This window comes from Pristis pectinata, chromosome 7 (genome assembly GCF_009764475.1).
Source record: "Pristis pectinata isolate sPriPec2 chromosome 7, sPriPec2.1.pri, whole genome shotgun sequence".
NCBI lineage: Eukaryota > Metazoa > Chordata > Chondrichthyes > Rhinopristiformes > Pristidae > Pristis > Pristis pectinata.
The window spans coordinates 48,296,701-48,310,493 of NC_067411.1; the positions used below are offsets into that span (position 1 = coordinate 48,296,701).

The 13,793-nt window shown below is 36.0% G+C and overlaps 1 protein-coding gene across 1 annotated transcript in view; it reads right to left on the reverse strand.

Moving 5' to 3' along the window:
* Positions 1–1,280: 1,280 nt before the first annotated feature.
* The window catches only part of LOC127572450 (SWI/SNF-related matrix-associated actin-dependent regulator of chromatin subfamily E member 1-related-like), a 35,155-nt gene continuing 22,642 nt past the window's right edge, over positions 1,281–13,793 (reverse strand). Inside the window, exons 9-10 of the mRNA XM_052019726.1 lie at positions 6,298–6,433; positions 1,281–5,079 (exon numbers count right to left, since the gene is read on the reverse strand). Coding sequence (XP_051875686.1) covers positions 5,067–5,079; positions 6,298–6,433 — 149 coding nt within the window. The 3' untranslated portion in view covers positions 1,281–5,066. The remainder of the gene's footprint in view (positions 5,080–6,297; positions 6,434–13,793) is intronic.

Below are 13,793 nucleotides of genomic sequence, written 5' to 3' on the forward strand. Positions count from 1 at the left end.
AAGGAATAGAACACAAAACCTTCCGAATATTCTATTCTAATTAGTTATTTATACAAACAGGGGCAATGTTTTCAGAAGATCCTTGTATTTTTGATAAACAAATTGTACTTCAAAATATCTTATTCCAATTAGTTATTTGCATTGTGGTCTTTAGACACCCTGCTTCATCTCTGAATCACTTTGCTGAGGCGTGCATTCCTCATCCGAATTAAGTTTAAACAGGTTCAAAATTCAACCCAAATCTCCCTTTCTTTTCTGGCATAGGTCAATAAGTGATCAGAAGGAAAAGCCGCAGTTATTCTTCATCTTTTCCAGTGGAAGAACGATTTGATTGTTGTACTGTTTGTCCCAGCTGGGATGCTAGCTCTGCAGTCCCTGGATTGAACCAGATTTTTCTCTCTCCCATATGCCAGAGAGACACTTGAAGATATATACAGAATCCCCATTAAATACTCATCTATCCATTTACATTAACTTTAAAATGCTTTTGTTCTTTTCATTTAATGAGTTAATGAAGGTATGAGGTACAATGGCCACTTTCCAAGAATTAACTGTGTTTAAATGAAATTAAAATGTAATTTTTTGTAATTCACAATGTTTACAAGATTGTTGGGAAATCATTCAAGGCTGATAACTACAACCATTTTGATAATCCTGATCTCAGGTGCTGTCTGTGTGGAGCTCCCTGTGACTGTGTGGGTTTCCTCCAGGTGCTCTGGTCTCCTCCCACATCCCAAAGACACGCAGGTTGACAGGCTAGTTGGCCACGGTAAATTGCCCCCCATTTTGTAGGTGAGTGGTAGAATCTTTGAATGGGAAGGGGGAGGGGTGGTGGGGGAATTGATAGCAATGGGAAGAAAGTAAAACAAAAAGGGATTACTGCAGGATTAGGATTAGTGTAAATGAGTGGTTGATGGCTTGCACGGACTCACTAGGCTGAAGGGCCTATTTCCAAGCAGTAGCTCTCTATATTTCTATAGAATGATACAGAACTTTAAACATAAAGTCACTTAGAAAAAAAAACCCAAAGAATACTGAACACAGAGCAAAAGCAGTTCTCCAAGCTTTACTACCTCAATTGTGAAAAGTCAACTCTAAGTAAATCAAACCAAATGAAATTAGATTAGATATTCTATGTTGTGATTTTATGAGCTGACCTAACAGATATTTAGTTCTTTCAATATTTGTTAGAACTCTTAGTGTTTTGCCCCATGGTTATGGTGTTTAGCTTATCAAAAGTTCCTTTAAAAAAAATATGCAATTAGACTAATGAGACAAAACAATATCAGATGTTTATTGCATGTTATATAACCAATTGCTACATTTTATCAACAAACTGAACTACATAATAAAAGTAATATACAAAGTTTGCAGATAAAAACAGGTTAATTTGAATAGGAAATTTGATGAAGGAAATGAAATTACTTAAATGGAATTAATCTAATGCAATACAATTTGAACAGTATATCAAATCACAAAACTGATTAAAAACATAAAATAACGAATCTTTGAGATTATACAACTGATCCCAAAGATTACACTGTCATCACAAACTATTTTTTTTGCTATGTAGCTAAGGCTTCCTCTTGTCATTTACATACTACAGCATATACAGCAGTGTAAAAATAATGCAACCTTGTAGCAGCCTCTACGCTCTTATCCTGTAATCTAGATGCATCAAAACATTTTCATCACAATGTATGAACCATTATCCAATTAAATCAACACAAGGTTTGAAGCTGCATGGATCCAAATGACTTGGAAATAGAGACAAGAAAGATGTGAAGATTGCCAATAACACAAGACTTGGAGCATTAGGATACAAAACTAATGACAAAAGATAGATAACACAGGGAGAGGGAGATCGGACAGTGAATGGGGTAGATAGTTTACTGTAGGAAAAGCCCAAACAGGAAGGGGCACAATTTCTTTTTCTACACTTGGGCCTAAATTATTATCTGGATAGAACACCTTGGAAAGTGTAGTTCACAAACTGCAATCTCGCCCATCTTATTTTCTATTTACTATTAACAAAAAAAGTTTTATGGGGCTGCTTACACACTACTAACCACCCATTTTTTTCCTATGCATTACACAGATGATGCTTTATACCCAAGTATAAAGAGGAAAATTTATTTCACAAAATAAACGGGGAACACAAAAGCAGATTTTTAAATATATGTGAAAAGCCATAACAGGCAATTGTAATTCTGGTTGCCAGCAAGAAGTAGGTAATTTAATATAAAAGGCTGAAGTGATGTTGACAATGACTAGTGCATCAGTTGGAATGATGCATACAGCCATAAATACCATATTAATAAGATATTGACCATGGAAAGGGAGAACAAAGTTTGCAGACTATATGAACCTGATTAGTTATAATTCCAAAATTGTCACCTTCTCCTGGAGACCAAATATCGATTTTTAAAATCTTTCAAAGTTTCAAAATGATGATTGGTAAAAAAAATGTTTTTAACAAAACTTGAAAATTACTTATTTTATAAAGTGAATTGTGAAGCAGGCAATATCACTTAAATGGAAATAACAATTGCATTTAATTTAAAAAAAACACAAAGATGTAGGTAATAGAATTGGTATTAGAAGCAAGCACTAAGAGAAGCAAAATGTTGCAAGGTCTCCTGTCTTCCTATAATCTGTGTGATATCATTTTAAACTGTTCATGGCAGTACTGTATAATCCAAATGGTGAAACTTTGCAGCTACATAAATGAATCCAAATTGCAAATGTGCTCTGGAGCAGTAAAATGTAGTGTCAATAACAATTTAATACTAACATTCTACAAGGATAGATAAAAGAAAATAGTGAAATAACCAAAATAATTTGCTATCTTCCCTGTATACTCCCTTTATACAAGAGCTCTTTGTTCTACTTTCACTCAGCCTTAATGTTCCACAACGATACACTGGTAATACCTCACGCTACCCACTTTATACCAGACCTATGCCAATGGGTAATTCCAGTCTACACTCCCAGATAGAAGAAATATTTTGCTCCATGAATCCAAAGATTTCTTTCAATTATTCATGTTAAGAAACTGCCCAATTTGCAATCACCCATTCATTGGAAAAAGTCCAATAAGATAATATTTGTGCGATTTTTACTCCACAAGGGCTGTGAAGATCATTACACAAGGAGAAGTTTTTGTTAGAATCTGATTGCCACATTTAAGAACATTCTTTCAAGTGTGACTTTCCTAAAGAATGAATTCCCTATTTTCCCATGTCCGGAGGTCATGCATAGAAGGTGGTTCTGATTTTCTCCCAGGGTTCTGCTAACTGGACAATGACAAGAAACATTACTGTTTTCCACCCTCCTCTATGGGATCCTATTGCTTTTCACCACCAAAGCAGTAGGAAGTTCTTACATCTGATCCCTGGTCTTTGCTCATTGGTGAATCTGAATGAAATAAAATAAGCAGCCTTAAAACTGGCCTCAGTGTCCTTGGCCTAGGAAATAACGTGGATGAAAAAAAATCCACAGTACTATTATTTGAAATCCATACAGCTTTTCTAAAAAAAATGTTGATGAAGTATATACTCCAGGAGAAATGCAAATGAAGCTTCAATGGGATACCGCATATGTTAATAAATGGTAGCAGTACTTTACCAAAATGTAACCTTGATCCATCGGACCAAACTCTGACATACATAATAGCTTCAGCTCTTTTCATGGTGATTTGTCATCCAAGTTGCAAATACCTCCGAGACGTTTGGCAATTTGCTGCAGACTTCTTCCTTTCAGCTAACATTCCCAAGTACTGCACTATCTACACTTCGCTCGCTGACAGTAGCTTTAAACAAATCTCAAAGATTCAGATAGAAACATACATTCTTTTGAATTCTGCCCTCTCTCTATTTCACAATCACTCCAAATGTACCAGTTTAAAGAATATAATTTAAGTAACATTACATCCTTGAAACAGTGAAATAATAAGCCCACCTTACATGAGTATACATGGTAGTACTTTTTTGTAAAAAAAAGAGCATCCTGCTGATTTGGGACTTATTACTGCACTGTGCTAATGACCTCAGTATAGTTAAAAGTATTCTGTTAAACTAAGATACATTTCTTATTATTTTAATATAGCAGAGTGCCAATAACATTGATATACCACACCAGGTGCAACTTCATACTTTATAGTGTTACCAGAGCTCTATATATCACTTCACAAAGTAATCTAAAATATGAAGCTATCTAAACATAATCTCCAAACATAAAAACACCTGCTATTGTACACCATGAAGAAAACTAACTCTAGTTTATTAAAGAAAAACATTTTCACCAAAAACTTATATCTTATGCTTGAATCTTGAAAGAAAATGACCCCGCATAGCTCTTAAATTTAAAGAAATGAGTTTGTGATGAATTTCATCTTACCAGATTTTTTCTCTGAAGCTGACTCCAAGAAGTTAACTCATCATTAGCTTATATTTATTGGCTGCAAGCATGACTACATTGAAGTGGAAATGGCACTGCCTACATCCCTCCCTTCATGGTTGCTTTCAAACCAGACTCTGTAGCTTCCTTTACTAGCATATTATTTCACATTTGTCTACAAAATGTTAATACAAACATAATTTAATCATAACAAAATGGCAGTAAACTTTACAATGTAGTTTCTAAATCTATAGAGTGTGCATGCACAAAGACATACTAATTATAAAAGTTAATAAAAACTAGAAAATCAACTCGGAGGTCACAACCCGCATGATGCCATAGTTGACAAAAAGAGTTCTATATGTAACAATTAATTATTTTCAGTAATTTCAACAAATAGTCCTATTTGCTTCTTTTAATTAAGCCTCTAGCTTTTTTCTGAAAAGCATTTTGTGTGTAGTCTGTTTTTCCATTAGCATCAGCTTGCTTTAACCTTGAATAATGTAGAACTGTAAGTCTGTATAATTGGACCCTACTCCAAAACAACAGCTCTACCTTCTTCACGGAGTTACAGCAAACTCTATAAAGTTTAAAAAACTAAAGGAACTTGGGATTCCAGATAACGTGGAGATCAGCGAACCTTATTCTTTGATGAAATTCCTGGTGTTTTAAGGTCCATCACTAAAACAAGAAAATACAAATTGAACAGTTCATTAACATACGACAAAAACTAAATCAAAAGTCAAACTGATTTATATCAAGGTTCTTTTAATTATTGGCAATTTCTAAGGGTGGAATAAAACCCCAGTGATCTATTATGTTAGATAAAACAATTATCTTTTACTGTTCTCAGGAAAATTCATATTGACAGACACAATACAAAGTGAAATAGAATGAAAGAGTTAACCAAATGCAATTTTTAATTGTAGGAAAGCAGATAGAATTACAAGGAGGAAAAAGGCTTAGTCAGGATCAACTAATATTTGCAACACTGTAACTGTCAATCTAACCATAGTGCTAAATGTTATTGTTATGGTGTGGTTATCAAATGTTCTCAAGTGCAGGACGAGCTAGATGAGCTACACAGCTTCCCTCAAAATTAATTTTTAAGGTAACATCAAAACCTTGTTTTTATACTTTTTTTTGCAACAATAGATCATAACACAAAACAAAAACAGAACTGAAAACATTCATTTAGATCCTGGCTATTAACTGAGAATGAGAGAGAGTTAAGAGCCACATTAAATAAGTTCATGGTAAGGTGAGTTTTTACAAAAATTATATAATCTAGCATATTTTCCACTATGTTATTCTGTCAACAGTTGCACCTCCACATTTAAGACTATTGTGCAGATAATTTTTGTTTTAGTACTTCATTACTTAGAAAGAATTTCTCTCCTATAATGAGCATTTAAATATTATATGAACAGTAATGGCAGAAGCATTATACCTTATTCTGAACAAAGAAGTTATTTCAAATACCCTATACAGTATTCCCAATAGGAATGTGGTAATTATTAAATTTAAAATTTACAGAGATCTCATATGTTTTCTAAAAGTGATACAAAAAGGTTTATGGGGATTGACATTTCCCTTGGGCTTATCTACTGCAGCATTGAACTCTGAAGAGGGTGTTACGTAGCTTTAGAAGGATCAAAAATAGGCAAGAACTTTCTTTGTAAATTTCTCATTCATAATGCTAAAAAGTGAGTTAGCAGAAAATGAAAACATATTAGCAGTGTCTAAAACTAAAAGCAGCATGGAATTTAACATTTAAAAAAAACTTTGTTAAATAAAACGTAAAAAAAAGTTACTTCTTGCATGGTTGGCAGTCCTCTAAATTGTACAAACATGAGCAGCAATCAATATGATTTACTTTTCATGCCTTCATATATTTACCTGTTGTCTAGACTGCTGACTATCTCTTGCACCTTCTTCACAAGCTTTTCATTCTGCTGAGGGTCATTGTCTATGATACTATGCAGTTTTGTCATATAGGAATCAACCGTGTCAACTGTCACACTTTCTCCACTTCCTGAGGAGTGAGAAAAGAACAAGTTATGTCCTGCTGTATTTTAATAGAAAAGCAAACAATTCCCACTTTAGTTTCCTGAAAAACAATATATATTTGATATAGCTGTATCTATACATTTTTCTCAGCGATTTTCCAGCCTTCCTGTATATGTATCTTTTCTCATCAGTAACATTTCAGCATTTAACAATTGGTTTGAAAATTAAGTTGATGATCACATTCTGTAAAAACCAAAGCACTCACAAGATTATAATAGCAGTATTTGACAAATGCTTAATATACAATGCATTTGCTGAAAATTATTTGTGATGTACACTGATGATATGTCTTTAATAGATTCTGTTTATTAACGTAATCTATCTGATCAAGGGAAAGCAAATTCAAATGAGAGTCATGGGCAAAATGTGATTCATCAGAAGAAAGAAAATTTAAGAATCTAACAGGTTTCAGCGAAAGGGGAGGAATGGAATCAGAGAATGTTTGTGATAGGGTGGAGACCAAGAAAGACTGAATGACACAAGTGATGATGGTATGGCTAAGAGACAGTGATGAATCTTTGTTAATCACTAGTGATCTGCCTGAAGATGCAAGTAGGAGATCAGACAGAGACATACAGCAAGCAAGCAGGCTCTTCAGTCCATCAAGTCCATGTCGACCATCAAGTACCCGTCTGCCCCAATCCTACACTAACCACATTTTATTCACTACCCTCTTCCACGTTCCCATCAATTTCCCCCAGATTCCACCACTCACCTAGTGTGTATCAAAACCAGGCATCATGAGGTACAGTCAACCATCAGTGGCAGCAGAAATGTACAGCATCTCCAGCTGTAACCTCATGGTCCAGGATATCCCTTCCTTTACCATTACTATCAAGCCAAGGGATCAACCCTGATTCAAAAAGTGTAAAGGATAAAAAAAAAACAAAATGCCGGAGGAACTCAGTGAATCAGCCAGCATCTGTGGAGGGAAATGGACAGTCGACATTTCGGGTCGAGGCCCTTCACTTAAAAACATCCCTATCCTCAATATAATGGGGCCCAGAACATGAGTGCTCAACACAAGACTGAAGCATTTACAACCATGCTCAGCCAGAAGTGCTGAATAGATGATCATCATCTTCCCTAGATTCCTACCAAGAAACCAGTCTCCAGCCAATTCCATTCACTCCACGTGATATTGAGAAATGGCTGAGGGCACTGGATATAGCAAAATCTACAGGATCAGAAATACTCCAGCTGTAGTACTGAAGACCTGGCTTTCAGAATTAGCTGTACCTCTAGCCAACCTTTTCCAATACAGTTATAACAATGGCATCCACCTAAAAATTGCCCAAATTGTAGCCAAGTACTCTTGATAATACTATTGAATGTCACTGCCATGTCTACGTACCACCAGCAATATCCTGTGAGTCAACATTGACCAAAAGCACAACTGAACCAACCACATGGCAAGTGATCACCTCCTGACACCCCAAGGCCTTTCCACCATCTACAAGGCACAAGTCAGGAGCATGATAAAATACCCTCTTGACTGGGTGAGTGTACCATACACCATATAGGACAAAGCAGCCTGCTTGATTGACACCCTTCCATCACTGACATACATTAGTTCCAGTGCATACTAACTACACAATGCCACGTAGGTACATGCTCAGACTTCTCTGAAAGCCCTTTTGAAACCTGCCATCTCTTCTTCCAAGGACAAAGGCAGCACCTCAAGGTTACACACCACCTACTTAGAACTGTTCTTACACATCATTGGGTATCAACGCTGGGACTCCCTATCCAGCAGAATTGGGGAACTATCTTCACCTAAAGGACCGCAGAAGTTAAAGAATACAACTTATCACCACCTTCTCAAAGACAATTAAGAATGAGCAATAAAAGTTGGCCTTCCTAGCATTGCCCAGATCCCAGAAATAAAAAAAAACACTCTCATTTCCATTACACAAACTACTTCTTCAAAAATTCTGGACTTGTCAGATCTGATCTGTCCTTTATAAATCCATATTCTTTGAGTAATTCAAACTTGTCCAAGTGTTGAGTCACTCTCTCACTAATGTTCAATTCTAGCACTCTCTTAAACTGACACATCCTGGTTACTCAGCATCTCTATTCTCTTAAATAACTGGGAAGCATATCAACTTTAAAACACAGTTAATGCATCTGCAATATCATCACCTTTTCTTCCAAATTCTCAATCTAAACCATCTTTGATTCTGGAGACTTGAATATCTAAACCCCCAACAAAGGGTCTTCAACCTGAAATGTTAGCTGTTTCTCTTTCCACAGATGCAGCCTGGCCTGTTGAGGATTTCCGGCATTATCTTAAACCTCATTATTTGCATTACTTTTTTTTAAATTAAAAAAAACTTAAATTAAATGCACCAGGCCTCCCTTTGCATTTAGGTTCCCTTATATAGGTGGTATTTTGCCCTCTTTCTCCATTGTGAATACAGATATTTGTTGCCTGTTAAAGTCCTACCACCATATGACTTTAGTGACCCATTCCCCTTCTTCACTCTGCCAATTTACTTTTAACAACCTCTACTGGGAACATAGGCGTTGTTTAGAAATTTCTTACTGCCATATTGTCTTTTTGGGCTTCTTTCTATTGTCTTTGTATGCTGTTGGAGTAAAACTGAAAAATGAAAAATGTACCAATCTCACCTCTAGATTTGTGATTTATCTTCAAACTCAATAGGAATGTTATGAATTGCTCTTGATCCAAAACACAATATTAAATAAGATTAAATTTGGAGAACTAGGCAATTTGTTCATCAAGTTATTTTTAACATTAATGACAAAACAGAGAAACTGAAAAAGGAGAGCAACTCAGTGAAAAAAGCTTGCCTACATTTTTGCTAGTTAAACTATTGAGGCACTAATTCAGCTAAAATTGTCTCAAAAACTGCGCTGAATTTCTGACTCTTCAGATAATTAAACTATCACTTTTTCATTTCTAAAAAGACCTATTGTAAAACCTGAAGATTGCTGAAGGAAAATTCTACCCAAGCAAATTCTGCAGTGATCAAAAGAGAATTATTGTTAATTTCTTTCCTTCTCGCATCTTCCACTGGAGTTATTAAAAATTCACCACCTTATTTTAAGTCTGCAAATAACAAACTAAGAGAATGAATAACTGTTTTAAGTTATTCTGTGTCTATCCTCAGTTAGAAATTATATCTATTAATATATTGCTTTCTTGACTGATGATGAAAACTACAATTTGAAAAGCCTTGAGAAATAATTAAACTGAATGAATGATTGGCCATAATTTTGTTGAATGCTGGGATAGACCTGAAGAGTCAATGGCCCACCCCTGCTCCCTTTTTCTTTATTTCAACTATTTATTCTTATAGATTTTTAATTTCAGTTAATTGATATAATTCTTATAAAGACAGGTTTTCAAGTCATTAAAAGCACGTCATCTTGAATTTAATGGAGATGATCATATCTCACAAAGGATCAGGCTGCTTTCTGTTACGAACTCAGTGAAAGTCCCTTTAAGATAGAGAGTGTGTGTGTATGTGTGTGTGGGGCGTGCTTACGTCAATAGAAGATAAAGGACGTAATGACGTTGTTGAAGAAGTCAGAAGGAGAAGGAGAGAGAGAGAGAGAGAGAGAGAGAGAGAGAGAGAGAGAGAAGGGAGAGAGACACCAGCCTGCTTGTTTTCTCTATCGATGGATGAGAAACAATAACTGTGTTTGCCATTGAAATCCATGTATGGAAGTTGGAAGTAATCCGGTGGAGTTCACTTTGTTGCTGACCTGTAGAAGGAAACAGGTATTTGTGTGTGGACGACCACGATTCGGATGCTTTTCGGGGTGAGGAAGTCACTACCGAGTAAACACTGAAGTGTCGTTTGGGTTCCATCCTGGAACATTTGGATTTCGTATTTACTCTCTCTATGTTTCTCTACGTCTACGTCTTATCTTCAGACAACGGTGGTTGTTGAAGAAGCCCTTGCTCACGTTTCACCTTATGGCTTGCGGAACTGAACTTTAAGAACCATTCTGGAACTTGGAGTTTGGGACTTTGCCACACACACACACATGACGAGTTTAGTTTTGGGGTTAACGTTCGAGGTTTAACAATTTTGAAATCTAACATACTAACATTTTTACTTTTATTTTACGTATTATCATAAGTAGTAATTAATAAAATAGTTTTTAACACTAAATCATGCTCAGTGTGTTTCTTTTGTTGCTGGTTCGTGACATTTCTAAGTCAACAGCATTATATTAAGAAATAGATCTGAATTGCTAAGAGCATCTCTCATTGAATGTGTGTGCAGCTGTTACTGATCTCTGCAAGAACTCCTTAACCTTGGGAAGTAACATTCCCCATTTTTCAAACTCAAGTTCTTAAATGACAGCACAGCCAGCTTCAATATTTCCAAGTCTACAGAGCATTGGTGAGAAATTTGGCTTCTTGGCATTAATTTAAAAGTATTGCAGAAATTAATGGGACCATAAGATAGTCCCAATTACCTGCATTTTAATGGTCTGAAAGAGGTGGTAATGGAGGTAGTGGATACAGTGATTGTCATCCTCCAAAATTGCATAGGTTCTAGAATGGAAGGCAGCAAATGTAACCCCACTGTTCAAGAAAAGAATAAGAGAAAAATAAACAGCCTGACATCCACAGTGGGGAAAATACTAGAACCTATTCAGGGAGTGGTAACAGGGCACTTGTACAGCAATAATAGGACTGGGTAATCCTATCTGTGACAGATGTAATTCTGAGGTGGTTTCCCTGACACATATGTTTTGGTCCTGCCCTCTTTTGGAAAAATATTGGAAAGACATTTTTGATATTATTTCAGTGGTATTGAGTATTGATTTACAACATCATCCTATTACTGCAATTTTTGGGTTACCAATGATGGATTCTGGCCATTTATCTGCTTCAGCTTGTCATATGATTGCATTTGTTACATTAATAGCCAGGAGATCCATTCTATTTAAATGGAAAGGTCCTAAACCTCCTACTGCGTTCCAATGGTTTTCCCAAACTATAACATGTTTAAACTTAGAAAAAAGGAACGGTACTATGGATCCTTTGAGAAATATGAAGAAACTTGGAGCCCATTTATCCAGCATTTTCATATGATGTAAATTGACCTTTTCCGAATCCCTTTCAATAACTTTCTATTCCAATATAGAGGAGTTAATAACATAATAATGCTTTTAACCGAAGAAATACTACAGCCCAGCTTTTGTTTAGTTCTTGTTTAGTTTTTGTTTATTATTACTTTTTTTTGTTTTGTTACTTTTTTTTAATTTTGGTGTTTTTTTCATATAATCAAATTTCTTTTTAAATCTTTCTCATGTTTAAATATCAAGAGATTGGGAAATTCAGATTACATATCTTACTCCTTGTATCTGTATATGTTAACTGTTATTATTGTAATCCTGATCTCTTTGTATCATGTGTATAATTACTATTGTTATGTTTATTAATTTGAAATTTAATAAAAAGATTGAAAAAGAAAGAAAGGACTGAGTAGAGTCAACATGGATTAACGAGAGGGTAATCATGTTTCAAAAATCTATTAAGAGTTTTTTGAGAAAGAGCAAACCATTGGATGTGTTGTGTGTAGACTTTCAAACTTTCACAAAGACATTGATAAGGCACTGGAGAGAGCACATGTGATTTTTTTTGTCCATTAACCAATCCTCCATCCATGCCAGTATAGCTCTCACACAGACTGAAATTGGTTAATGGACAAAAAAAAAGTACAGGATTATGTGTCATTTTTGGGAAGGGAGGTTGTGACTACTGGAGTTCCCGGGGGAATCATTGCTGGGACGAAGCTGTTCACAACCTGTAAGGATAATCAAGAGTTGCAGGAAGAGTTAAATACAGGGAGTGAAAGACAGGTCATGATTTATGGAACGGCTGAGCAGGCATGAAGAGCCAAGTGTTCTCTCCTGCTTCTATTTCTTGTGTTCAATACAGGAAAATTGTCACTGCCACAGATTTAACTGCTATAAAAGCAATTTTGCTCTGGTTTCATGTGCATTGATAACTTGCTTTATTAATACATTCACTGCTCATCTGACATTTACTCCGTTAAACCAAAATTTCCTTCATTAGGAACATTAAGATTGAAGGCAACCAGCAAAATATTCTCCTGAGATCCTCATCAGGTCCAATGAAGGAGCGGAGACATCTGCTGATATCCCAGGTCTCGGGCTTGGAAATCTACTCACTGAAGCCATGCCAGATTGCCTTGGCATAAATACAGTAAGTCCATCGAAATTAATGGCAGAAATCAGCTGCCTGGAGAAAGGCAAGGAATGATTTTTTTTGATCTAATTAAATTAGCTTAAATATTTTAATTGGTTTAACTGTTTGCACATTTACTCATTTAATTAAAACTTTCTTTAAAAAATGTAATTTTTTGGATATAAATTTTAACAGGCCCTGAGTAATTGCAAATACTTGAGAGTCACATACATTGAACTTAAATTGCTGTCTGCAGGCAGTGATTTAAAACCTCACCACTGCCAATGGCATTCTTGTCACTGTAGCTGGATACTGGCATCGGAAAAGTACCATGCTGCCCTGCACCTGGCTGATGTGCTAGTAACCATGGTCCCAGCAGAAGACAGTGCCCCTTGATCAGGCTGGAAAAGACAGCATGGTCCTGAACCGAGACAACCATCAAACTCATGGTTGTGGAAGATTTGTCCCCATTGTTTTTGGCTCCCACTAGACTCAGGTTCCTTGCAACAAGACACCATTCCTTTTTTGTCTCGATCTAAACCTAATTGTTCACAATCTATGTGATCTGGAATTGAGCAAAACCTTATGAATGGATCGTATTCCCATATCCTCTATAACAGCACCTTTGTACATCCACCACATGTGATCTACTGTCAAAACCCTCACCTGTGCCTTTGTTCTTTCCCAAATATAATATTGTAGTGCTCTCCTGGCCAGACACACATCTTTCATCCTCTGTAAATTTCAGCTCATCCTCAACTGGATGAAGCCTTGGTCATCCACCACACCAGAGCTCACAACCTACATAGGATCCCCATCCAACACTTCAATTTTAAATTCTTCATATCTGTGCTCAAGTCTATCAACGTTCCACCAACCCAACAGGAAGAAAAATCAATGCTTCTGTAACTCTGGCATCACACACTCTCTTCGCTAATGGACGTGTCTTCAACCTACTAGGCCCTGTGCTCAGGGATTCACTCCTCTTCATTTTTTGCCTCTTCACCCTGTTGTTTTAAGACAGTTTTTAAAACGTCTCTTCCAGTAGATTTTTAGGCACCTTTCCTACTCTTTGTATCTATCAAGTTTTGCCAGATTATGTTCCATTAAAGTGCCTTGAGAGGCT